The sequence below is a fragment of the Rana temporaria genome, chromosome 9 (genome assembly GCF_905171775.1).
Source record: "Rana temporaria chromosome 9, aRanTem1.1, whole genome shotgun sequence".
Taxonomy (NCBI): Eukaryota; Metazoa; Chordata; class Amphibia; order Anura; family Ranidae; genus Rana; species Rana temporaria.
In genome coordinates this window covers 102,555,707-102,581,144 of record NC_053497.1, presented here as the reverse complement: position 1 = coordinate 102,581,144, position 25,438 = coordinate 102,555,707, and the positions used below count along the sequence as shown (strand labels likewise).

The 25,438-nt window shown below is 43.9% G+C and overlaps 1 protein-coding gene across 1 annotated transcript; it reads left to right on the top strand.

The window, feature by feature from the left end:
* Positions 1–16: 16 nt before the first annotated feature.
* On the top strand, positions 17–25,294 carry LOC120913793 (surfeit locus protein 1). The gene is made up of 9 exons (XM_040324008.1): positions 17–123; positions 6,530–6,605; positions 8,919–9,043; positions 9,650–9,732; positions 11,114–11,305; positions 17,496–17,568; positions 17,855–18,017; positions 24,368–24,449; positions 24,909–25,294. Exons 1-9 carry the CDS (start codon positions 73–75, stop codon positions 24,973–24,975), a joined length of 912 nt encoding a protein of 303 aa, XP_040179942.1. The 5' UTR covers positions 17–72; the 3' UTR covers positions 24,976–25,294.
* The last annotated feature ends 144 nt before the right edge of the window (positions 25,295–25,438 follow it).

The following is a 25,438-nucleotide window of genomic DNA, read 5'->3' as shown; positions in this document are numbered from 1 at the left end:
CGCCACACAGCTGCTTCTCGCCTCCATGGTGACCGGTGCACGTGACCCGGAAGTGGCGGAAGGAGGAAAAGAATGGCCGCGGTGTGGTTGTCACTTTGTCGGCGGGGCGTGAGAGAGGGGAAGGTGAGGGTCAGGGAATGGCTGAGTGGGTGTCGGGGGACTACTTACCTCACATGCAGCCGTCATTAGATAGGTAAATGGTCTCAGCAGTCACAGGCACCTTTCATCATCGTGCAATTCCTTCCCAATACACTTGACCTCTGGAAGATTTACCCCCCCCCTTCATGACCAGGCCATTTTTTACAATCTGGCACAGTTGTTCATGTGTGTTGAAGTGGAAGCAAGTGTAAATGAGTCCTTACTGATAATTGCGCGGTCGTGCGATGTGGCTCCCAAATAAAATTGATGTCCTTTTTTCCCCACAAATAGAGCTTTCTTTTGGTGGTATTTGATCACCTCTGCGGGTTAAATTTTTTGCACTATAAACAAAAAAAGAGCGACTATTTTGGAAATAAAAACTTGGCGTGATTGTAGCCGTGTTAGTGCAATTGTGACAGAGAAAATTGAGTACTGTCCGTGGTACTTTTTTTATTTGCACTAACATACAATTTTTCAGGACAAGCTTTTGGGGTGTTTCCCCTTGAGTACTGCTTGGACCTTGAAGAAGGGGAAACACCCTGAAAAATTGTATGTTGGTGCAAATAAAAAAAGTACCACGGACAGTACTCCATTTTCTCTGAAAATCAAAACAATATTTTTTACGTTCTGTTATAGAACATATACCGGTACAATAAAAAACAATCCAAATTTATTCCAATATGCATTCTGTTACATATTTTTGCTTAAAAAATTCCAATAAGCGTATTTAGATTGGTTTCAGCAAATGTTATAGCAACTACAAACTATGGGATGGATTTTTTTTTTTTTTACTAGTAACTGCGGCGATCAAGGACTAATAGTTGGACTGCGATATTGCGGCGGACATTCGGACACTTTGTGGGAACCAATGACACCAATACAGTGATCTGTGCGAGAAATATGCATTGTACTAATAACACTGGATGGGAAGGAGTTAAACATCCAGGGCGGTCAAAGGGTTAACTGTGTGCCTAACCAGTGTTTATGTCAGGGGTCTCAAACTACCTGAGGGCCACAAGACAAGTTTTCATGGGGGGCCGCATGCAAACTTTCAAACTTCAAAAACAACAGTACTGGTGTCAGTGAACACATTATTAACCCCCAGCACTGGTGTAAGCGGACGCATTTTTACCCCCAGCACTGGTGTCAGTGGATGCATTATTAACCCTGACCACTACACACTGAACACTACACACCCCACTGACCACTACACACTGACCACTCACCATCAGGGCACAGCACATCAGGGTACATGGGGCACATCAGGGTACATGGGGCACATCAGGGTACATGGGGTACATGGGGCACAATCAGGGTACATGGGGCCACAATCAGGGTACATGGGGCCACAATCAGGGTACATGGGGCACATAAAGTCACATCAGGGTACATGGGGCACAATCGGGGTACATGGGGCACAATCGGGGTACATGGGGCACAATCGGGGTACATGGGGCACAATCAGGGTACATGGGGCTACAATCAGGGTACATGGGGCTACAATCAGGGTACATGGGGCACATTAAGTCACATCAGGGTACATGGGGCACATCAGGGTACATAGGGAACATGAGGTCACAATCGGGGTACATGGGGCACAATCAGGGTACATGGGGCACAATCAGGGTACATGGGGTACAGGTCAGCGTTTACTTGTTGTCTTTTTCCTTCACATGCAGAGTAGCGCAGGAAGCGTCTCTGTCATAAGTTCACTTCTCTGTCTCACGCTGCGGCTGCTCCCCGCCCCCCCCCCTCTCTTCTCGTCCTCCCCCCCTCTCTCTTATGACAGAGACGCTTCCTGCGCTACTCTGCATGTGAAGGAAATCTACTCCCCCCCCACTTCCGCGGCACCCTCCGCCCTGCCTGCGGGCCATTTATAACCGGTCCCGGCCCAAGGGCCGGTACTTTGAGACCACTGGTTTATGTGAACTGTGTGAGGTGCTTTTATTGGGGGAAGCGCAAACTCCATTCTTTCCCACCTGTCAGAATGGCAAACTGCCCAACGATCGGCAGGTGCCATAGAACTTCGAGTACCATGCACCTGCCAATCGGCTTACGCTGTGCGTAATTACAGCGGAGGCAAGCCGCCAGCAGCGCACATGCCTGCCCTCTACCCAGAAGTGTCAGGGCTCTCTCTCTCTCTCTCTTAGCTGTTGACTTTACATTTTTGGAGGGGACTAGAGCTTTAAAGCAGAGTTCCACCAAATTTTTTATTTTTTTTTAAAAGTCTGCAGCTGCTGACTTTTAAAATAAGGACACTTGCCTGTCCAGGGCGTCCGCAATGTCAGCACCCAAAGCCAATCTGTCCCTCGGGTGCTGCCTCTGCCATCTTCAGTAAGGGGTTCAGGAAGTGAAGGTTCCCTACTGCGCATGCTCGAGTCACGCTGTGTGAACTGAATGGTCCCTGCTATCTTCTGGGACCTGTGTGTCTCCCAGAAGACAGCGTGGGGTGAGGAGGAGGCACCAGACGTGGCATAGATATCCGCAGATAACTATGCCTGGAGGTGGGAGTAAATACCTGTATTACACAGATATCTGCTCCCCCCTGAAATGTGGCAAATATGACACCAGAGACGTAATCAACCCTTTAGGAGTGTCTCACCAATACTGACATTTTTGTTGCCGGGGATGCCAAAAACGTGACTTGTATCTTGGTGCAGACTTTTAGGAAAATCACTGCGCCAAACAGAAGCAGGAAATGAAATTTCTGAGGCTATTCCTTACAACGCTGTATGGGACACCTCCAGGTTGCCATACTGCATTGAATGGTATTGCTTTATACACACGGGCAGAAAAAAATGCTGCGTTTAGATGCGTAAAGCAGATAGTTTTGTACACATCTAAAGGCATCACTATAGCAGTCGGTGAGGCCACACACAACTGTGTCTAAATTTTAAAATGTGCGCTGTGTTTAGCCAAGCAAAAAAAAATAAAAATTGGACATAGCAGCTGATATTATGCGCATAGATCTGCAGATTTTACTAAAGTACACACATAAACACACGTACTTTAGGCACATATTTTACACAGGATCTTTCTTTCATGCAGAAAATACACATCTAAACGCAGCATTTTTCTGCCTGTGTGAATGAGCCCTTACAGGCAATTATAGAGCTGCAGATTAAAAAGAAAAGGTAATTTTTACATTCAATTACAGAATGGCTTGTGTAGTGATTGTATATGCTAGATCATTGTGTTTTTTTTTGTCTTCTATATTTTTTCCCTGCATTGGAGTTTCCCTTTAGGCCCCGTTCACACCATGTCGTCAGTTATTCTGCAAGGGCACTATAATAGCAGGTGTTCTCTATTTGTCCTGTTTACACCACAACACAGGTATCACCTGCAGGGTTTTTCTGTGCAGGAATCTGCATCTGCAAACATTTATTTTTTGCTATAATAAATATCCCCCAAAAAATCTATAAAAAAAATATATATTTGTTCCACAGTTTAGGCCGATAAGTAGTCTTCTACATAATTTTTTATAAAAAAAATCGCAATGAGCGTTTATTGATTGGTTTGCGCGAAAGTTATAGCATCTACAAAATAGGAGATAGATTTATGGCATTTTTATTAATATTCTTATGGCAGCGATTTTTATTGTGACTGCGACATTATGGCGGACACTTTTGACACATTTTTGGGACCATTCACATTTATAGAGCGATCAGTGCTATAAAAATGCACTGATTACTGTGTAAATGTAATTGGCAGTGAGGGGGTTTATCAGTAGGTCCCAGGGAAGGGGTTAAGTGTGCCCTAGGGAGTGATTCTAACGCTTAGGGGGCATGGGTACGAGTGGCACGTCGCTGATCTCTGCTCCCGATGAGAGGGAACAGACGATCCGTGACAGTGTCACTAGGCAGAATGGGGACTAACTTGCCTCTCCCCGTTCTGCAGCTCTGTGACCCGATCGTGGGACACCGGCAGACGAGTCCGCGGGTCCCGCGGGCAGGGTCACGGAGCTCACGGCAGGGGCGCGCCCGCCCGGCGAGAATTTTGTGACTTAAATATACATTAATTTGCCCAGCCGTGCCGTTCTATCGACGTATATGTAAAGGAGTCGGTCGGAAACCGGTTAAAGATCCATGGTGTGCTGGCAAATCCCTACACTGTACCAGGGCACATAACTGACACACATGAAAACTGATGTCCAAGTGCATAAAAACTCACTGAAATGCACATGTAAACTAATGTCTTTGCAAGTAAAATCTGCATGGTTTTCTCATCAGATTTCTTGCATGTATGGTGTGAAAGAGCCTCTTTAGAACAGCGACCCTCAGGTCTTCTATACTGCTGTCAGGGCTGTAGAAATGTTCTGCCATGGGGAGGTCCATCTTGCTGTTATTAAAATGTTACTAAACCCACAACAGTAAAATCACTGTATATGCAGTGAAGCATGCTTGTTATTAGGGTTGTCCCGATACCACTTTTTTATCACTGAGTACAAGTACCGATACTTTTTTTTATGTACTCGCCAATACCGATACTTTTTTTTAAATGTGCCCACATATACAGCCATGTCCCCAACATATGCAGCCATGTCCCCAACATATGCAGCCATGTCCCCAACATATACAGCCATGTCCCCAACATATGCAGCCATGTCCCCAACATATACAGCCATGTCCCCAACATATGCAGCCATGTCCCCAACATATGCAGCCATGTCCCCAACATATGCAGCCATGTCCCCAACATATGCAGCCATGTCCCCCACATATGCAGCCATGTCCCCAAACATATGCAGCCATGTCCCCCACATATGCAGCCATGTCCCCCACATATGCAGCCATGTCCCCCACATATGCAGCCATGTCCCCCACATATGCAGCCATGTCCCCCACATATGCAGCCATGTCCCCCACATATGCAGCCATGTCCCCCACATATGCAGCCATGTCCCCAACATATCCAGCCATGTCCCCAAACATATTGCAGCCATGTCCCCCACGTATTGCAGCCATGACCCCCACATATCCAGCCATGTCTCCCCCATATCCAGCCATGTCTCCCCCATATGCAGCCATGTCCCCCACATATGCAGCCATGTCCCCCACATATGCAGCCATGTCCCCCACATATGCAGCCATGTCCCCAACATATGCAGCCATGTCTCCAAACATATGCAGCCATGTCCCCCACATATGCAGCCATGTCCCCCACATATGCAGCCATGTCCCCCACATATGCAGCCATGTCCCCAACATATCCAGCCATGTCCCCAAACATATTGCAGCCATGTCCCCCACGTATTGCAGCCATGACCCCCACATATGCAGCCATGTCCCCAAACATATGCAGCCATGTCCCCAAACATATGCAGCCATGTCCCCAAACATATGCAGCCATGTCCCCAAACATATGCAGCCATGTCCCCAACATATGCAGCCATGTCCCCAAACATATTGCAGCCTTGTCCCCCGTATATCCAGCCATGTCCCCCGTACCTACTGTTATGATGCCGCCACCGCGCTAATCACCGCGCAGGGAACATTACAGTCAGCGTTCGTTTGAATAGCTGTTTTCCCCGCCGCGCTGTGTATAGAGACACTCCCCCTTGCTCGCGATTGGACAGATCCGTCCAAGGGGAAAAACAGCTATTCAAACGAAAGCTGACTGAAATGTTCCCCGCGCGGTGATTAACGCGGCAGCGGGGGGGGGGAGTATTCTATTTTAGCATTGGCGGTATTAGCGGGAGTACGAGTACTCCCGCTAAAACTCGGTATCGGTCCCGATACTGGTATCGGGACAACCCTACTTGTTATGATTACAGTGGAACCTAAGGGGTTTATTCTGCGCATTGTGTAAAAAGGCTGTTTGACCCTGTCTTCTCTGATTTTCCCCTTCTTCCACAGTCCCCAATCCATCTCCTGATAGTACAGAGCCTTGGGGGCACTCTGAACATGCTCAGTTTGGTGTGTATTGCTAGAGTTTTTACTTTCTTGTGATCAACCCAGTGCCAATCGGCACTACCCAGACAGAGGATCAGGGGTCATGCAGCCTCATAGGACAATAAGGAGAATGAAAACTCATACACGCTTTAACTGGACATTGATAGAAGTCAGAAGACTGCTATATACTGCTGATGAGGAAAGGTATTTAGCAGGTTAATATTTACTAAAATTATTGCATTTTCATGTACTGTGGGAGACCAGATATAGTGAATGCAGGGTCCTGGGTTTGGTAGCAATTTAATGGTCGGTGGATAGGATAGGAGTTTATTCACTGCTGAGGAGCCATCTTCCCCACTCTGTATGGAGGTGCTATGACTATCTGCTCCAAGTGCTGGCAGGGCTTTCCCATCTTCTCTGCATCATCTTTCAGTCAGATCCGTAACACTCCTATCATGTCTGTGTGTAATTCTAATCTGCTGCACTGTTCCTTCTTCCAGGTCCTCAGCTCTGCCCTGTCTGTCTCCCGGGCGATTACCCCCCATGTCTGCTCTGGTCCACTTTATTTAAAAAGGGGTAAGTGACATATACTTCAACTATAAGGGGGACACAACCTCAATGTAACCCACATATTGCAACTGGAAAAACAGTTACTTCTTCTTAGTACAGGATTCTGTTCCTCATCTTGCATCACTGAGGAAGTATGAATAGTCAGTGTGTCGCCCCACAAAGAAATACAGTATTCTTGGAGCATGTTATCACTAAGGAAAGAAAAAAAAAGGGGGTTACATCAAGTACTTGGGTTTAGTCCAGGGGGGGGGGGGGGATAGTGGCATAATACAATTAGATAATACTAAGGGAACTAGGAAGAGAGATCAAAAGAGAGAAGGGGTAAAAAGGGAGGTTAGGGTGAGCCTAATTTCTTCATCTGAGTATAGATACCCCAACAATGACAATTCCCATCTCATTTTCATCCCTTAAAATGTTACATTAGTTCAGCCATCAGGGATTTGCATTCACTAGAGAGCTCACCAACAGAAGGAAGGGGGCCCTGTCTTTGTTATATAGAGCTTACGTTAGACCTCATTTAATACAGTGTGTCCAGTTCTGGAGACCCCCCTTTACAAAACAATATTGATAAAAGGTAGGTAACACACTGCAAGAGTTAAACGCTCATGAGGTCCAAGGATAGAAGAATAAAGTGTAAGACATAACCCTTATTCCTTACTATGGCAGACTCACTCCTGTGTTCCAAAGCAGCCTTTTTCAACCAGGATGCCTTCAGGTGTCCTCAGAGGGGTCTTGGCAAAATGCCTAGAAACTGCCCAAAAAATTGTATACAAGCCAGCAGGTGGGTGAAGCCTGCCTATTAGTTACATAAAGCCAAGGGTTTTCATTGTGCACTATTACAACCTTCTAGTTGCCAGTGTCTTAACAATCAATGACATCATCGGTTTATAAGGAGGACATTTGGCACCTGCACAGCACCCTTGTGTGCCCCTCTCCTTCCCCTCTCCATCGGCACTGGTGTGACATTAGCTGAGGGAGAAGAGAAACATTGGAATACTAGTCCGTACCAGTGGGCAAAGGTGTTTGCTTTGGAAGAATATATCAACGATAATGTTGGGTGTCCTACGCATATGGGTGTTGCTGCATTATGTAAAACTATTAATTTTTAGTTTTTTTATACATTTTAGAATTGACTGCCTTGAGATTGTGTGGAATTGTAAAGGGTGCCTTGACTTAAAACAAAAAGGTTGAAAAACACTGGGTCCAAAGACTTTTCTCTAAGGTGCTTGGTGGTCGCATCAAGTGCAATGCAGGGCTAAAAGTCTTGCATTGTATGTAAGGATGTTGGAGAGAAGAGCTGACCAGCAGCCAAGAGAGCGAAGATTAGGTCAATATAACAAAAGGTAACACGTTTTTAGTTTTGGATAGAATGGAGAGGGATTAGAACACCAGTCAGCTTTTTATTGCTGTCTGTGCCCCCATTAGGGAGAGTCACCCTCTGTGTTTGTTCTGTATACTGTTATCACTGGGAGAGAAAATAAAAGGAAATCCCAAATTGAGGGTTGTCACCAGAACAAGAATAGAGTGAAAATTTGCTATTGGGGCTATTGATTTGTTGACCCTGGTGACAACAAGGGATTCACTCACTCTGGAATGTTTGGCTATGGGACAGAAAGTGAAGAGAAATCTCCCCAATGGCAAAAATGTAACTTGGCAGAGGTTATAACCCTCCCTTGCTCTTTCCATAATGTGGAAAAAAAACAAAAGTTTTGCCTTTAGTACCACTTTAAGTATTACAGACTCTTTTTTTGACCCCCCTAGAGTTATCAAGCACTTACCCTTGCAGCTCCCCCTGCTCTGCAAGAGTTATTTTTGTTTATTTAGGAAATCGGCTTTAATTGTATGAACAACAATCTGGAGGTCAATATTTTTAATAGGGCTGTTACTGATTAAAAATTATCGATTAATTATAATGCGCATTCATTTTCGGTGCTTGCTTAGTCTTACCAGAGAAGCCAGGTGATGACGTCAGCGCGTCGCTCTAGGCTCACCTAGGCCGCCGCCGGGTGGACCAAGATGGCCGCTGCTCCGGGAGCTAGGCCGAAGCTGTGGCCTTTCCTATGGCCGAGGCAGCAGCGGAGCTCCGCGGATCAGGTGGTGTGCCAAACCTGCATATGGTGACCCGTTCGGATGACGGATCAATATGTTTTGTAGTAGAAATGGCTTCTGACATATTTTGCATGTCGTTTCCACCGTGGGATGTGATTTAATTTTGTGCGCGCTTTATTATTTATCCCACCAGCTGAAGATTTCAGTTTGGTTAATGTAGGTGCAGATCCTTTCAGGGACAGAGCCATTTATTTTCTGTGTGTCTTACAGGTCCTGAGCCCCAATCGCACAGACTCTGCACTTCCTCCGCATCAACTGAATCCAGTGAAGACCAGTTTTTGAAATGGTTTCTGCTGCTTATACCTGTTGCCACCTTTAGCCTGGGCACCTGGCAGGTACAGTGTCTGACTTTACAATACACCAACACTCCTAGCAAGGAGAAGCAAGCCCCTGAAAACACCCTTTATAAACCAGCCTAGAAGTGTCTGGTTTGCTTCACTGCAAGGGTTAACTGTTTGTTTATGTCTGGGGGACCAGGTACAGCAGTTTTACTTACCTGATCTTCTGCTCCCATAGGCTACTCTGCACTGCTAAACCAGCCCCTGTGGCCTCCTACGCCCTGCCCTTTGGTGATCATATGCCTCTCATGTTGTCAAGATCATTGCAGGGACCATCACTCTGCAATGGACATGAGGTCGCCGAGGCACAGTCCACTGCTAGAGCGTAGAGGAGCAACTTCTGCTGGGGAAGCAGAGGATCGTGTAAGTAAAAGTGCGTTTCCCCTCCCCTGGACAAAAAAAGCTGTTAACCTTTGCATTGTGGATGAGGTCCCACTGCAAATGAGGACTTTTAGTTTTCCTGGAGTTGGGCTTTAAAAACATTTATGATTACTGAGACATTCTATTTCATGAATGCAGTGTTTTCCTATACTGCAGTTTTGGAATCTGAATGGGAAAAGGGTGATTGGCCACTGTAGCAATTTACCATTATCTCTGTTCCAGGTTCAGCGACGGAAGTGGAAGCTGAAACTCATAGAGCAACTGGCGTCTCAAGTTAACGCTACACCAATCCCTCTTACAACTGAGTGAGTCTTCCTGACTTTGCATACATAGTTAAGTATGACTGGCCTGATGATGCTAAAAGGATGATTACTTTCCTTTCCTTTTACAAGCTTCATCTAGGCCAATGTCTCCCAGATTGTTGCCCTCAGGGGGAAAACACAGGTGAGGTTCTTCAGACTTTCAGGTAGCAAAATTTCTAAGATAATCGGTAACAGGTAATGCTCTTCAGATAGCGGCAATGCTGTATGCTGCCCTAGGCCAACAAGACCCAGGCCTAGGGCAGCACTTTGCAGGGGGGCAGCACGAAAAGAGTCCCCGCCGGCTTGCGCTACACTGTTAGTATAACGCAAGCTGCTTTTAATTTTGACTGTCCTATCATCCTGGACCACAAACCTTCCTCACTGTGCTATATGTTTTCTGCTGCACCATTGGCATGGTTATATCTTAGTCCTCTCCATAAAATTATCAGAAATTTGTACTTAAAGTAGAACTATAGGCAACCCCTTTTTTTTTTTTTAATTTTGAATGAATGACTTGTATAGCGCTACACATGCAAACTGAATCGCCTCTAGGCGCTTTTTCCAGCCAGTGTCTGCTTGGCTGGTGCGGTCATTTTACCCCATAGGATCATGACACGCTTGGGACACACAGTCATACACACAGATATACGTGTATATATACTGGGCCAATTTGGACAAGATCCAATTTACCTACCAGCATGTCTTTGGATAGAGTAAGAGCCCATGTCAGTTTATTTTTTTACCATCCCTGTCCCATTGCAGAGATTTCCCTTCACTTCCTACCCCATAGCCAAACAGGAAGTGAGAGGAATCTATGTAAATTAAAGTGGAGGTTCACCCTAAAACAATTATATACCATTCCAACCAGCATACTGTCGACATGTACAGTATGCTGTTTGTTTTTTTTTGTTTTTCTTTCGCTGTTCATACCGTTTTATCGTTCTTTTTCTTTTCGGACTCCCGCGGGGAATAGGCGCTCCTATGAAAAGGCGTAGATGATTGACATGCGGCTAAGGCATGTCACGCGTTCCGAAAATAGCCGGACTGGGACTCGGCTCTATGCGGCGCTATACGGCGCCTGCGCACAGACTAGGAGCTGACTGCGCAGGCGCCGTATATAGCCGAGTCCCAGTCCAGCTATTTTCGGAACGCGTGACGCGCCTTAGCCGCACGTCAATCATCTACGCCTCTTCATAGGAACGCCTATTCCCCGCGGGAGTCCGAAAAGAAAAAGAACGATAAAACGGTATGGACAGCCTTGGGCCTTGACAGGAAGGGTGGGTCATATTTAAATTAGTGACAGGACATTACTAATGTAGCAACTACTAAGGTCACAACTCATTGTCTCTGTTTCTATTATTGGCTCACTTCTATGTGTCTTTAGCCCAGCAGAACTGGAAAAATTGGAGTATCATCCTGTGAAGGTGAGAGGTTACTTTGATCACTCCAAGGAGCTGTATATACAGCCCCGCACACTGATGGACCCAGCGAAGGAGGCTCGAGAGGCCGGGCAGATCACATCAAACACTGAGAGTGGGGCCCATGTGATCACCCCATTTTACTGTACTGACTTAGGGTATGTCATTTTATAGCTCTACCAGAGGGGGATTGATATGTCGGGAAAATAATAGTTGATCTAAGACTGTATAATACTGGGAATATACAGTGCATCCAGAAAGTATTCACAGTGCTTCACTTTTTCCACATTTTGTTATGTTACAGCCTTATTCCAAAATTTATCAAATTCATTATTTTCCTCAAATATTTTAAAACAATACCACATAATGACAATGTGAAAGAAGTTTGTTTGAAATCTTTGCAAATTTATTTAATAAAAAAGGAAAAGAAAAATAATCACATGTACATAGGTATTTACAGCCTTTGCTCAATACTTTGTGGAAGCGCCTTTGGCACCAATTACAGCCTCAAGTCTTTTTGATTATGATGTAACAAGTTTGGCACACCTATTTTTGGGCAGTTTCTCCCATTCTTTTTTGCAGGACTTCTTAAGCTCCATCAGGTTGGATGGGAAGTATTGGTGCACAGTCATTTTCAGATCTCTCCAGAGATGTTCAGTTGGGTTCAAGTCTGGGCAACTCAATGGCATTAACAGAGTTGTCCAATAGCCATTCCTTTGTTATCTTGGCTGTATTCTTACGGTTGATTTCCTGTTGAAAGGTGAACCTTTGCCCCCGTCTGAGGTCCAGAGCGCTCTAGAGCAGGTTTTCATCAGAGATGTCTCTGTACATTGCTGCATTCATCTTTCCCTTGATCCTGACTAGTGTCTCAGTTCCTGCCGCTATAAAAAAAATTCCGACAGCAGGATGCTGCTAACCCCCATGCTTCACTGTATGGGTGGTACCTGGTTTCCTCAAGATATGGCACTTGCCATTCAGGCCAAAGAGTTCAATCTGTGTTTTATCAGACCAGAGATGTTTCTTATGGTCTGATGCAGCGTACATACGATAATTTTTCGGCATGAAAAAAAACGTTGTTTTTCAGCATGTCCAAAAAACAACGTTTTTCCAACTTCATCATTAAAAACAACGTTGCCCACACACCATCGTTTTAAAAAAATGATGAACAAAGCGCAGTGACGTACAACACGTACGACGGCACTCTAAAGAGGAAGATCTATTTGCCTTTTGGCTGCTTTAGCTGATTCCGTGTTAGTAAAAGACGATTCGCGCTTTTCTGTCTGTTACAGCGTGATGAATGTGCTTACTCCATTATGAACGGTAGTTTTACCAGAACGAGCGCTCCCGTCTCATAACTTGCTTATGAGCATGCGCGGGTTAAAAACAATCATTTTTTCAACCCGAAAAACAACATTTTTTTAAACAACGTTAAAAAATGCAGCAGGTTCGAATTTTTCTTGGTCGTTTTTCAGAAGCCGAAAAATGATGTGTAGCCCACACACGATCATTTTAAATGACGTTTTTAAAAACGTCCTTTTTTTCATGCCGAAAAATGATCGTGTGTACGTGGCATGAGAGTCCTTCAGGTGAAAACTCCAGGTGGGCTGTCATGTGCCTTTTACTGAGGAGTGTCTTCCGTTTGGCCACTCTACCATACAGGCCTGATTGGAGGAGTGCTGCAGAGATGGTTGTTTTTTTGGAAGGTTCTCCTCTCTCCAAAGAGAAATGTTGGAGCTCAGAATGACCATCGTGTTTTTTGTCACCTCTCCGACTAAGGCCCTTTTCCCATTATCGCTCAGTTTGGCCAGGCGGCCCGCTCTAGGAAGAGTCCCGGTGGTTCCAAACGTATCCATTTACGGATGATGGTGGTCACCGTGATCATTGGGACCTTCAATGCTGCAGAAATGTTTCTGTACCCTTCCCCAGATCTCTGCCTCAATATAATCCTGTCTCGGAGGTCTACAGATAATTCCTTGGACTTCATGACTTGGTTTGGGCTGTGACATGCACTTTTACTGTGGGACCATAGATAGACAGGTGTGTGCTGCGTCTAATCAACTGAATTTACCACAGGTGGACTCCAATCAAGTTGTAGAAACATCTCAAGGATAATCCGTGGAAACAGGATGCAGCAAAACTCGATATTTGAGTGTCATGGCAAAGGCTGTGAATACTTACAGTATGTGTATGTGATTTTTTTTATTTTATTTTCATCTTTTATGTTTAATAAATTTGCAAAGATTATAAAAAAAAAAAAAAAATCTTTTTACGTTTTCATTATGGGGTATTTATAGAATTTTGAGGAAAACAATGAATTTAATCCATTTTGGAATAAGGCTGTAACCTAACAAAATGTGGAAAAAGTCAAGCGCTGTGAATACTTTCCAGATGCACTAAACATGGATCGGCCATAACATTATGACCACCCACCTAATCTTAAATAGGTCCCCCTTTTGCTGTCAAAACAGCCCTGACCCATAGAGTTATGGTCACCACTAGGGATGAGCCGAACACCCCCCCGGGTTTGGTTCGCAGCAGAACATGCGAACAGGCAAAAAATTTGTGCGAACACCGTTAAAGTCTATGGGACACGAATGTGAAAAATCAAAAGTGCTAATTTTAAAGGTTAATATGTAAGTTGTCATAAAATGTGTTTGGGGACCCGGGTCCTGCCACAGGGGAGATGTATTAATGCAAAAAAAAGTTTTAAAAACTGCATTTTTTTCAAGAGCAGTGATTTTAATAATGCTTAAAGTTAAACAATAAAAGTGAAATATTCCTTTAAATTTCATACCTGGGGGAGTCTATAGTATGCCTGTAAAGTGGCGCAATTTTACCCGTGTTTAGAACAGTCCTGCACTAAATGACATTTCCAAAGGAAAAAGTCATTTTAAAACTACTCGCTATTACTACTACTTCACTATCATGAATTGTCGTGTCCCGGCAATACAGATAAAAGTAATTTTAAAAAACGGCATAGGTTCCCCCCCCCAGTCCATTACCAGGCCCTTTGGGTCTGGTATAAATATTAAGGGGAACCCCAAACCAAAATTAAAATAAAAATTGCCTGGAGGTCCCCCCCAAATTCCATACCAGGCCCTTCATGTCTGGTATGAATTTTAAGGGGAACCCCGCGCCAAAATAAAAAAAATGGCGTGGGGGACCCCCCAAAAATCCATACCAGACCCTTATCCGAGCACGCAACCTGGCAGGCCGCAGGAAAAGAGGGGGGATGAGAGAGCACCCCCCCCCCCTCCTGAACGGTACCAGGCCACATGCCCTTAACATGGGGAGGATATCTCCATGTTGATGGGGACAAGGGCGGGGGGCTTATCGGAATCTGGAAGCCCCCTTTAACAAAGGGGACCCCCAGATCCCGCCCCCCCCCCCATGTGAATTGGTAACTGGGTACATTGTACCCCTACCATTTCACAAAAAAAAGTAAAAAATTGTAAAAAACACACAGACGCAGCTTGAGACAAGTCCTTTTTAAAAAAAATTCAGCGGGGGTTTCCACGGGGCATTCCTGTGTCGTCAGAGGGGGCGGGGGACACCCGTACACGTCGCGGGTGGCCCCGCCCTCAGCTATTTAAGCGCTGTCACGGCGGGTGTAGCGTCATTCGGTGGGGGCCTCCCATGGAGGTGAAATTGGATTGTGGCGGCATGTTTTTCCGTATCCCGGGTCGAGGAAGGATTACATCGCTGGAATATTTTTTTTCTTTTTTAATAAAGGACTTGTCCCAAGCTGTGTTTGTGTGTTTTTTTTACCATTTTTGACACTTTTTTTTTTTTTTTGTGAAATGGTAGGGGTACCCCATTACCAATTCACATGGGGGGTTTCCAGATTCCGATAAGCCCCCCCCTCCGCCTGCAGACCCCCACAACCACCGGGCAAGGGTTGTGGGGATAAGGCCCTTGTCCCCATCAACATTGGGACATCCTCCCCATGTTGAGGGCATGTGCCCTGGTACGGTTCAGGAGGGGGGCGCTCTCTTGTCCCCCCTCTTTTCCTGCGACCTACCAGGTTGCGTGTTCGGATAAGGGTCTGGTATGGATTTTTGGGGGGACCCCCAGGCAATTCCTTTTTTTTTTTTTTTTTTATATATATTTTGGCTTGGGATTACCATTAATATTCATACCAGACTCAAAGGGCCTGGTAATGAACTGGGGGGGGGGGGGGCATGCCGTTTTTTCCAATGACTTTTATCTGTATTGCTGGGACCCAACAATTCATTATAGCCGCGAGTAGTTTTAAATTACTTTTTTTTTTCTTTTAGAAATGTCATTTTGTGCAGGGACTGTTCTAAACACAGGAAAAATGCACCACTTTACAGGCATACTATAGACACCCCCCAGGTACGAAATTTAAAGGAATATTTCACTTTTATTGTTTCACTTTAAGCATTATTAAAATCACTGCTTCCTTTTTTAAACTTTTTTTTTGCATTGATACATGTCCCCTGGGGCAGGATACAGGTCCCCAAACACATTTTATGACAATAACTTGCATTATTAACCTTTAAAATTACCACATTTGATTTCTCCCGTAGACTCTTAAAGGGTGTTCCGCGGCTTTCAAATTTGCTGGGAGCACCCCAAATTGTTCGCTATTCAGCGAACAGGCGAACACCCAATGTCGACTTGAACATCGGGCTCATCCCTAATCACCACATTACCTCTGATAGTATGGTGTGATATCTGGTAGCAAACCATCATTAGCAGATCCTTTTAAGCCCTATAAAGTTATGATGTGAAGCCTACATGGATCTGACTTTTTTTCAGCACATCCCACAGATGCTCAATTTGATTGAGATAAGGAGAATTATTTTATTGCTCCGTGGTCCAGTTTGATTGCTCACATGCCCATAGTAGGTGCTTTTGGCTGTGGACACGGGTCAGCATGGACACTCTGACTGGTCTGCAGCTATGCTGGCTTTTATACAACAAACTGCGATGCACTGTGTTCTGACAACTTTTTATCAGAACCAGCATTATTTTTTTGTTAGCAAATTGAGCTACAGTAGCTCTTCTATTGGATGGGACTACACAGACCAGCCTTCACTCCCCATATGTATCAGTGAGCCTTGGCTGCCCACGACCCAGTCGCTATCTCACCAGTTTTTCTTCCTTGGACCACATTTGGTAGGTCCTGGCCACTGCACACCTTGAACACTCTCACAATGGCTGCAGTTTTTGAGTTTCTTTGACCCAGTCATCTAGCAATTACAGTTTGGCTCTCGTCAAAGTTGAATCCTTGCGCTTGCCTATTTTTGTCTGCTTATAACACTTCAACTTCAGGGACAACATGTTCACTTGCTGCCTGATATATCAACCTACATTCAGATGCCATTGTCACAAGATAATTAATGGTATTCACTTTACCTGTCAGTGGTCATAATGTTTTGGTTGAATGGAGTATAAGGGGTGGGGATTATAGTAATGGGAATTTTGGTTTTAATACAGAGTGGAGGGGGAAGTAATGAGAATTTTGATTATATGTGGGGACGTATAGTAATAGGAATGTCATCGTATATCCAGTGGGAGTATAGTGTTTGAAATTTGGTTGGTATGTGGTGTGGAGGGTATGGTACTGGGGGAGTTTGGTTATAAAAGTGGTGGGTCATAACTTGGTTATACATATTAATAGGGATATGGTTATAGTAATAGGGATTTGATTATATATGGGATGGGTGGCATAGTACCGGAATATTGGTTATCTATGGGTTGGGGTTGCTATTACTGAGGATATGTTATGCAAATTTGATTATATATGGGGAGACGGTGTAGTAATGGGATAGTATATGGTGTGGGGGATATAGTACTGAGAATTCCGTTGTATATGTAATGGATGGGAATTTTGTTGAATATAGGGTGGAGGTATAGCAAGGAGGATTTGTTTAGTTTATGGTGTGGAGAGTATAAAACTGTACATTTTTTTATTTTTTATTAAAGGATTGGAGGTTACAGTAATTTGGATTTGTTTCCTGAATTTGGCTGTATATAGGGTTTGAGTCTAATAATGACACTTGCATTACTGTATATATGGAGTGGGTGTTTAGCAGTAGGAATTTTTTATATATTAAGTGGGGAGGGTACAATGATGGGGATTAGGTTGTATATAGGGTAGGCATATGGTAATAGAAATATAGTTTTATATTTTGTAAAAGTTTTATAGTTCTGGCTTTTGGTAAAAATAATTTTGGGGTGCAAGAACCCTTCCACACTCTAGCGCGGCCATGTTGGCGGTACAGTGCTGCTAGTTTTAGTGGTGCTTTACCGTCATTTTAGCTGCGCTTTTTGGGCGCTAGCTGGGCACTTTTAATTATGTCTCTCCTTCTCTTTCTCCAGAGTGACAATCCTGGTAAACCGGGGTTTTATCCCCAGAAAGAAGATCAATCCTGAGACACGGATAAAGGGGCAGGTGAGAAAAACAATATAAAATGCAGAAGGAAAGGACAAGTGAGGCGTACAGTATAGTTTGTAGGGGGAAGTGACAGAAATGGTGTACAGTATGCATTGAAGGAAATGACAGGGAGAGATAACAGTATGAGTACAGTATACAATGCAAGAAGAAGGTACTGGTGACATTTACACTAGACATTGAAGGGGGAAGGCAGAAGTGCCTTATGCTATATACAATAAAGTGTTTATCGTATATACAATGCAGGAGGAGAGTAAGTTGCTGTCCTGTGTCTATTTTCCTGTAGGTAGAAGGAGAAGTGGATTTAATCGGTATTGTGAGACATTCAGAGAAGCGCAAGCCATTTGTTCCAAAAAATGATCCTGAGAGAAATAGATGGCATTACCGGGATGTGGAAGCCATGGCAAAACTGACTGGGGCAGAGCCTATACTTGTTGATGCCAGTCTGGGTAAGACTGACAAGATTTTATGTATGCCAATTAATCTGTGTTGTGTCATTACAGGAAATAAAGCCCTTCTTCCTCCCCTCCCCTCCTCCCCTCTCCCCCCCCTCCCCTTCCTCCCCCCCCCCCCTTTCCTTCCTTCCCCCCCCCCCTTTCCTTCCTTCCCCCCCCCCCCTTTCCTTCCCCCCCCCCCCCCTTTCCTTTCCTTCCCCCCCCCTCTTTCCTTTCCCCCCCCCTCTTCCCTCCCCCCCTTCCCTTCTTTCCTCTCCCTCCCTCTTTCCGTCTCCCTCCCTCTTTCCCTCTGCCTCCCTCCCTCTTTCCCTTTCCCTCTTCCTCCCTCCCTCCCTCCCTTCCTCCCTCTTTCCCTCTGCCTCCCTCTTTCCCTCCCCCCTCCCTTCCTCCCTCTTTCCCTCTGACTGCCTCCCTCCCTCTTTCCCTCTCCCTCCCTTTCTCCCTCTTTCCCTCTCCCTCCCTCCTTCCTTTTCCCTCCCCATCCCCATGCTCGAAGCGGGGACATTGTACACTGATCACTGTTTATAAACCATTGTGGTGTTAAGAGAAACACACAGAGCACAATGGGATCCATTTACTAAAACTGAAGCGTGCATAGTCTGGTACGGTTGTGCATATTAGCCAATCAGATTCTAACTTTAGCTTGTTCAATTAAATTAACAAAAAACCCTGAAGGTTTTACACTCTCCAGTTTTAGTAAATCAACCCCATTGTGTACTTTACTTTCCAGCATGTTGTAGTTAAGTCTTATAAGAAACTTATTTTTGTTTGTGTAGAAGTGTTAAAGTGATTGTAAGGCTTCACTTTTTTTTTTTTAAATAACAAACATGTAATACTTACCTCTCCACTGTGCAGTTAGTTTTGCACAGAGTGGCCCCGATCCTCGACTTCTGGGGTCTAGTTTCTCCCCCGCATCTTATAACCCCCCAGGAGAATCGCTCTCCTGGGGGGGGGGGGGGGGGTTACCTTGCGGGCACGCTCTCGAGTCCAGCATTTGCCTCCATAGAAGCAGAATGCTGGACTCAGCCCCGGTGCCCACGTTATTGGATTTGATTGACAGCAGCAGGAGCCAATGGCTCTCCTGCTATCAATCTATCCAATCAAGAGCCGAGACAACGGGCAGAGGCGTGTCTCCGGCGCGGGAATTACAGGACTCATATATGTCTGTTTGTTTTTGTTTTTTATTTCTTTCTGTCTCTTTAGGAAATGTCTTTGCTATGTTCTGGTGACCGTTGTGCCTGGAATAGAAAATGAAAAGACAATTTTTCTCTTTCGTTCATGGACGGACACAGCCTTAATCTTGACAAAGTGGGTATTAGCCTTCCTTTAGGAGTGATTAGGCAGAAAGTGTTAACAACTTCAAAGCTGAACAGCCCCGTCCTACTGGCTATGTCCCCTCAGCCTGCACTAAGCAGCTGTTTTTTTCTGCCTAGCTAAGGAGAAGACATGGCTCCCTTCGGGAGGCTTTTTATTCCAGATTGAAATTGTATTATTTTATTTTTTTTGTTCCTGTGATCTTCGATCAACTGCCGACTGGGCGACAGGCTGGATCCCAGGTCCTTGTAGTCCCCCCCAGTTTCGGCCATCGAGCGTGTGCCGACCATAGTACGCAATGGGTCGTCCATGACATGCCCGTTTCTCTACGGGTGGCCGGTGAGCTATACGCTCCAGGGCTTGCATAGGACCGGTCTACAGGGCCGAGTCACAGTAGCCTGGCTGACAGTCACTTCCGTCACCATGCGAAAGATGGTCTGTCTGAGATGCTTCCAGCACAATCCTTAGGAAGGGTAAGTATAATCCCCTGCTTCGGCAGGAAGACAGAGCTGGGCATTCCTGGAGAGGTGAGTAAAAAGGTTCTATCCTTCTTTTCTCCCCTCCCTTCCTTCCCTCCTGTCCAGGCTCTCTGAGCTAGCATATACAGTGCCTTGCCAAAGTATTCGGCCCCCTTGAACTTTGCGATCTTTTGCCACATTTCAGGCTTCAAACATAAAGATATAAAACTGTAAAAAAAAAATTGAAGAATCAACAACAAGTGGGACACAATCATGAAGTGGAATGAAATTTATTGGATATTTCAAACTTTTTAAACAAATAAAAAACTGAAAAATTGGGCGTTCAAAATTTTTCAGCCCCTTTACTTTCAGTGCAGCAAACTCTCTCCAGAATTTCAGTGAGGATCTCTGAATGATCCAATGTTGACCTAAATGACTAATGATGATAAATAGAATCCACCTGTGTGTAATCAAGTCTCCGTATAAATGCACCTGCACTGTGATAGTCTCAGAGGTCCGTTTAAAGCGCAGAGAGCATCATGAAGAACAAGGAACACACCAGGCAGGTCCGAGATACTGTTGTGGAGAGGTTTAAAGCCGGATTTGGATACAAAAAGATTTCCCAAGCTTTAAACATCCCAAGGAGCACTGTGCAAGCGATAATATTGAAAAGGAAGGAGTATCAGACCACTGCAAATCTACGAAGACCTGGCCGTCCCTCTAAACTTTCAGCTCATACAAGGAGAAGACTGATCAGAGATGCAGCCAAGAGGCCCATGATCACTCTGGATGAACTGCAGAGATCTACAGCTGAGGTGGGAGACTCTGTCCATAGGACAACAATCAGTCGTATACTGCACAAATCTGGCCTTTATGGAAGAGTGGCAAGAAGAAAGCCATTTCTTAAAGATATCCATAAAAAGTGTCATTATAAAGTTTGCCACAAGCCACCTGGGAGACACACCAAACATGAGGAAGAAGGTGCTCTGGTCAGATGAAACTACTTTTTTCGGTGGCTGGTCCCATGAAGGGCCCAGTGGTCTCATAGGCCACCATTTCGAGGTGGATCCGACAGATCGTGATCAGGCTTGTCACGATGCATTCGACCAAGGCAATTGGTGCCTCTTGGGCTTTCTGACATCAAGCGTCTGTCTCCCAGGTGTGTAAGGCGGCGACCTGGTCGCCCGTTCACACTTTCACTAAACTTTACAAGTTGAGGTGAGTGCATCTTTGGATGCCTCTTCGGCCGCAAAGTTTTGCAGGCGGCTGTTTAGAGTTACAACTCAGTTGAGGAGCTCTGTTTTGTTTTGGGGTGAAGTTTATTTTCATGCTGTTCCCACCCCTCGTTTTTGACACTGCTTTGGGACGTCCAACTTTGTCAAGATTAAGGCTGTCTGTCCATGAACGAAACCGAAAAATAGGATTTTTGTACTCACCGTAAAATCCTTTTCTCTGAGTTCATGAACGGACACAGCACCCACCCCTCTTTTTTTTTTTTTTTTTTAGGGGCTGTTCAGCTTTGAAGTTAACACTTTCTGCCTAGTCACTCCTAAAGGCTAATACCCACGTTGTCAATATTAAAGCTGTGTCCGTCCATGAACTCAGAGAAAAGGATTTTACGTTGAGTACAAAAATTCTATTTTTTCAGTAGACACTATAGTAGGAGGTGAGAGGAAAACTGAGGCTTTTTTGTGATCGCCTCCAAGGATGGGATTTTCGGCTTCATTTGAGGAGATTTCCTAGGTCTTCCGGTTGTGTCCTTAGAACAAATTCCCCAACCAGTGACAAACACTGCAATAATATCTGACAGAGGTCCTCCTAACCCTTCTCCACTTCCTCCAAAACTGAAAACAATGTCTTGGCTTATCTCCATTTTAAGGAAAGCTTCTTATACAACAATCCTACATTAAATATTAACAAAATCCAATTTTCATGGTGATTGGATCTGAGCCATGTGTTCATTACTTGATTCACATATCTGTAGGCGTAAATTTACTTCATGGTATCATTATAATTGGATTATGTTAATTAGAAACGTGTTTTCACAACACAAAAATCTGCCTTCACACATTTAATGACACCATGGTGATTGGATTAAGGTGACTAAGTTACGTGTGTGCTTATAAATGCAGGGGTATGTTCCCAAAATTAATTAAAAGTGAGGAAACTGCATAGATAAGTTGGCGGAACATCTTCAGCATTACAGAACAAGTCCAGTGAATGTGACTGACTACTGCTAGCTATAATGTGTCCTGTATAAATTATACTGGCACACACATACCTTTCAGATGCATCTTTTGAAAAGGATGTTTAGGCGATATTCTGATTTATTGACTATCAGCACTATGAAAGCTTCTTTCCTGTAAAGTTAGAATTAGCCAGGCAGATTAACTTCATAATGTCATTCTCTCCTGACCCACTGGGAAATCTGTCTTTGTAACCAGGATGTGCTGCAAATCATTTTTTTTTTATGCCGTAATATATTGCATTTTTGGAAGTTTTGTGGGCACTGTGCGTTTTTTACATATAGAATTATCATCCAATTTATTTCACCTGCTTAAAGTGGATGTAAACCCAAATTTTTTATTTTTTTTTGCTGTCACAATGTAGAGTATAAGATTTCCTATCATCTGTGCCGAGTCTTGCCACAAAGAGTTAATCCAGCTCTAAGCAATCCTCCTTTTCTTTTTTCAGTGAGATAAATGGACAAACAGGAGAAAACTTTTGTCCATTCTTCCCCCTTGCTGTGAATGACAGGTTATTTACATATCTCATGCACTAGCCTAAGACGGGCATTATTTTTTAATTCACACCCCCACTTTTCTGAAGTCATGTGGTTACTTTTCTGGGATTTGCCTGGATGTTGGTGATCATAGCAGAATTTAGTGTAAGGAATACATAGGAGAAAATGCATGTTGACAAGGGGAGTGTAGAGGTGGGCGGGGAGTCTACTGACAACATCACAACTCCACCCACAGAGCTCCAGACAACAGACCCACCCACAGAATCTGCAGTTTTTCAGTTCTCATAACAGACAGAGGGGAGACATTTGACAGGTAAGGATACATGCAGGAGTAATGTATATCCTTATAGATCAGCACTATGGCAGTAGTTTAGAAAGGATGAGAGTGGCTTTACATCCACTTAAATGTGGCTGTGATATTAAAGTGGTAGTAAAAAATAAAAAAATAAATCAAGGTTGTGAAAAGTAAACATCTTCATTTTTTTTTGTTTTTATAAATAGGTGGAATCGAAAACGTGCCATAAGTGTCAGAATTTTCATGTAACCTTCAAGCCAATTTATAATCCTGAATGCTCTGTCCAAAGACATAAAAATTCAAAAATCTTCCAGAGTTAGATGGAGGGCAGAAGCCTTTTATTTTGTATGTGTAAAGCTGCTGCCTTTCAAAGACTGGACAATATGCATGTGCATAGCCACTAGGTGGGGCTCTGCCTCTTCTTTTTTTTTTTAAACAATTCATTTTTTATTGAGATTTTCATAAAACAAAAAAAAAAAAAAACAATACAAAATTAAGGGCCTATAACACGTGTTCAAAGTTATACATGTTATATATTATAGGTACAATATAACACCATGAAATAAGTATGTTTCTGAAATACAGTGTTCAAGATAGACCAAAGATCATTACACAGAGTTACTTGATTGTTAACAGTTTTCTCATTTCACATAAAGAACGACGAAGACGTGTAGTATGCGTCACAGAAGAGTTAAGTGTGACACGTATATAGGCCACAACCTTTCCCCTGTTCCCCATAAATAGGGGGGGGGGGGAATAGGTGAAAAGAAGACAAAAAACAGCCAACATTGTAAAGACGTAAAAACAAATACACTGTTTAAAACTACAGTGCAATAGGAACACAACAACACGCCTCTGTATGTCAAGGTATAGTAAATACACAATTGTAGTAAAGTTTATTATTACACTAGACCAGAGGACACTCCTCCACCTAGAATTCTATCTTTGACTAGTTGAAAGGGAGCCAGACGAAAAGTTCCCAGCCAATTGGGGCTCTGCTTCTTTTGATTTGCATACTGTACAACCTCCTTCAGCCAGCAGCTATACCCATAGCAATGACTTACTGGGAAATGAAAGTGCATTAAAGTCCTGCATGCTGCAGAAACCACACAGGGGTTGATTTACTAAAGGCAAATCCATTTTGCACTACATGTGCACTGCAAGTACACTTGGAAGTGCAGTTGCTTTAGATCTGAGGAGAAGCTCTGAAATGAGGGGAAGCTCTGCTGATTTTATCATTCAATCATATACAAGCAACAGTGCTGTTTTTTATTTTTCTTGTATGTCCACTTCAGATATACAGCAACTGTACTTCCAAGTGCACTTGTAGTGCAACGTGGATTTGCCTTTAGTAAATAAACCCCATTGTGTAATAGTAGTCAATGGGATCCACCTAAAACCGTGTGTAGAAAGCACATACAATTGCATTGCACCCAGACCACAGCTCACCAATTTGAACATGTCCTAACAATATTCTGTTTGTGTATAATGCAAAGGGGCAACTGTGTAATTAACTGTTTGCATCTTATCACAGCCAACACAGTTCCTGGTGGACCCATTGGAGGACAGACGAGGGTAACATTGAGGAATGAGCACATGCAGTACATTGTTACATGGTAATTATATTTCCCTTTTTTATTAAGGAAGCATGGAAAAATGAGCGCAGAATTCATGGAGTCAGCCCAGTGTAGTACCGTAAAGAAGAATGCTTCCATTGGCAGCATCAGAAATGACTTTTAAAAAGTCAGGTCCCGTATACAAATCTGTAAACCACTGACAACTGGGAGTATGTTTTCTCCAGAACTGATAAAGCAATAGTTTCTTAAGAACTATTGTACTGGTGCAGAACCCTGGCACCCAGCAAGTGCAGCTTGTGTGCTGGTTATAATTGGAAAAGTGTGTCCCCCTGTCAACCCCCCCCCCCCCCCACACACACACACATTTTTAAAAATCTGCCCATAGTATCAGAATAGAAAGGCTTTTTCACCAGTAGCTTGTTATTAGTAGAAAGAATTTTTTTTCAATTTGGGGCCAGTCAAACTGATTAATTGTGGAATGATCCTTTTCTTTTACAGGTATGGTCTCTCTGCTGCCACTACATTTATGTGGTTCAAGAAATTCATACAGAAAGTTCCACTTTAGCTGATGAACATTCTAAAAAACAATCATAAATACAAGACAGTATGTGGCTCTGAACTGACATAGATCACTGATGTGTGGTTAGAATGGACAAGGACTGACTGTTGGAAGGAGGCAGAGAATTACTATTATGTATAATTTCTGGACGTTCTAAATTATATATTCTGTCATTATTAAGATCTAACTGAATTGTGCTCATTTTGGGTTTCAGTAAACAGGTGTATGTATAAACATGGGTAAGGGACAATAGCAACCTTTATTTTTGCAGTGTGTGAAATGAGTATGCCCAATTTATATTAAAGTATTTTACTTTCCTATGAAAGGGTGTACAGTTCAAAAAGTTTATGGTGGTAGAGATTGGCAAAGTGGACCTACAGCATAGGGTAAAAGAATGTGTAAACATGGCAGAGGGGTGGAGGGGGCAGAGTTTCCCATCTGTTCATGTGGCAGTGCGAAACTGATAGTG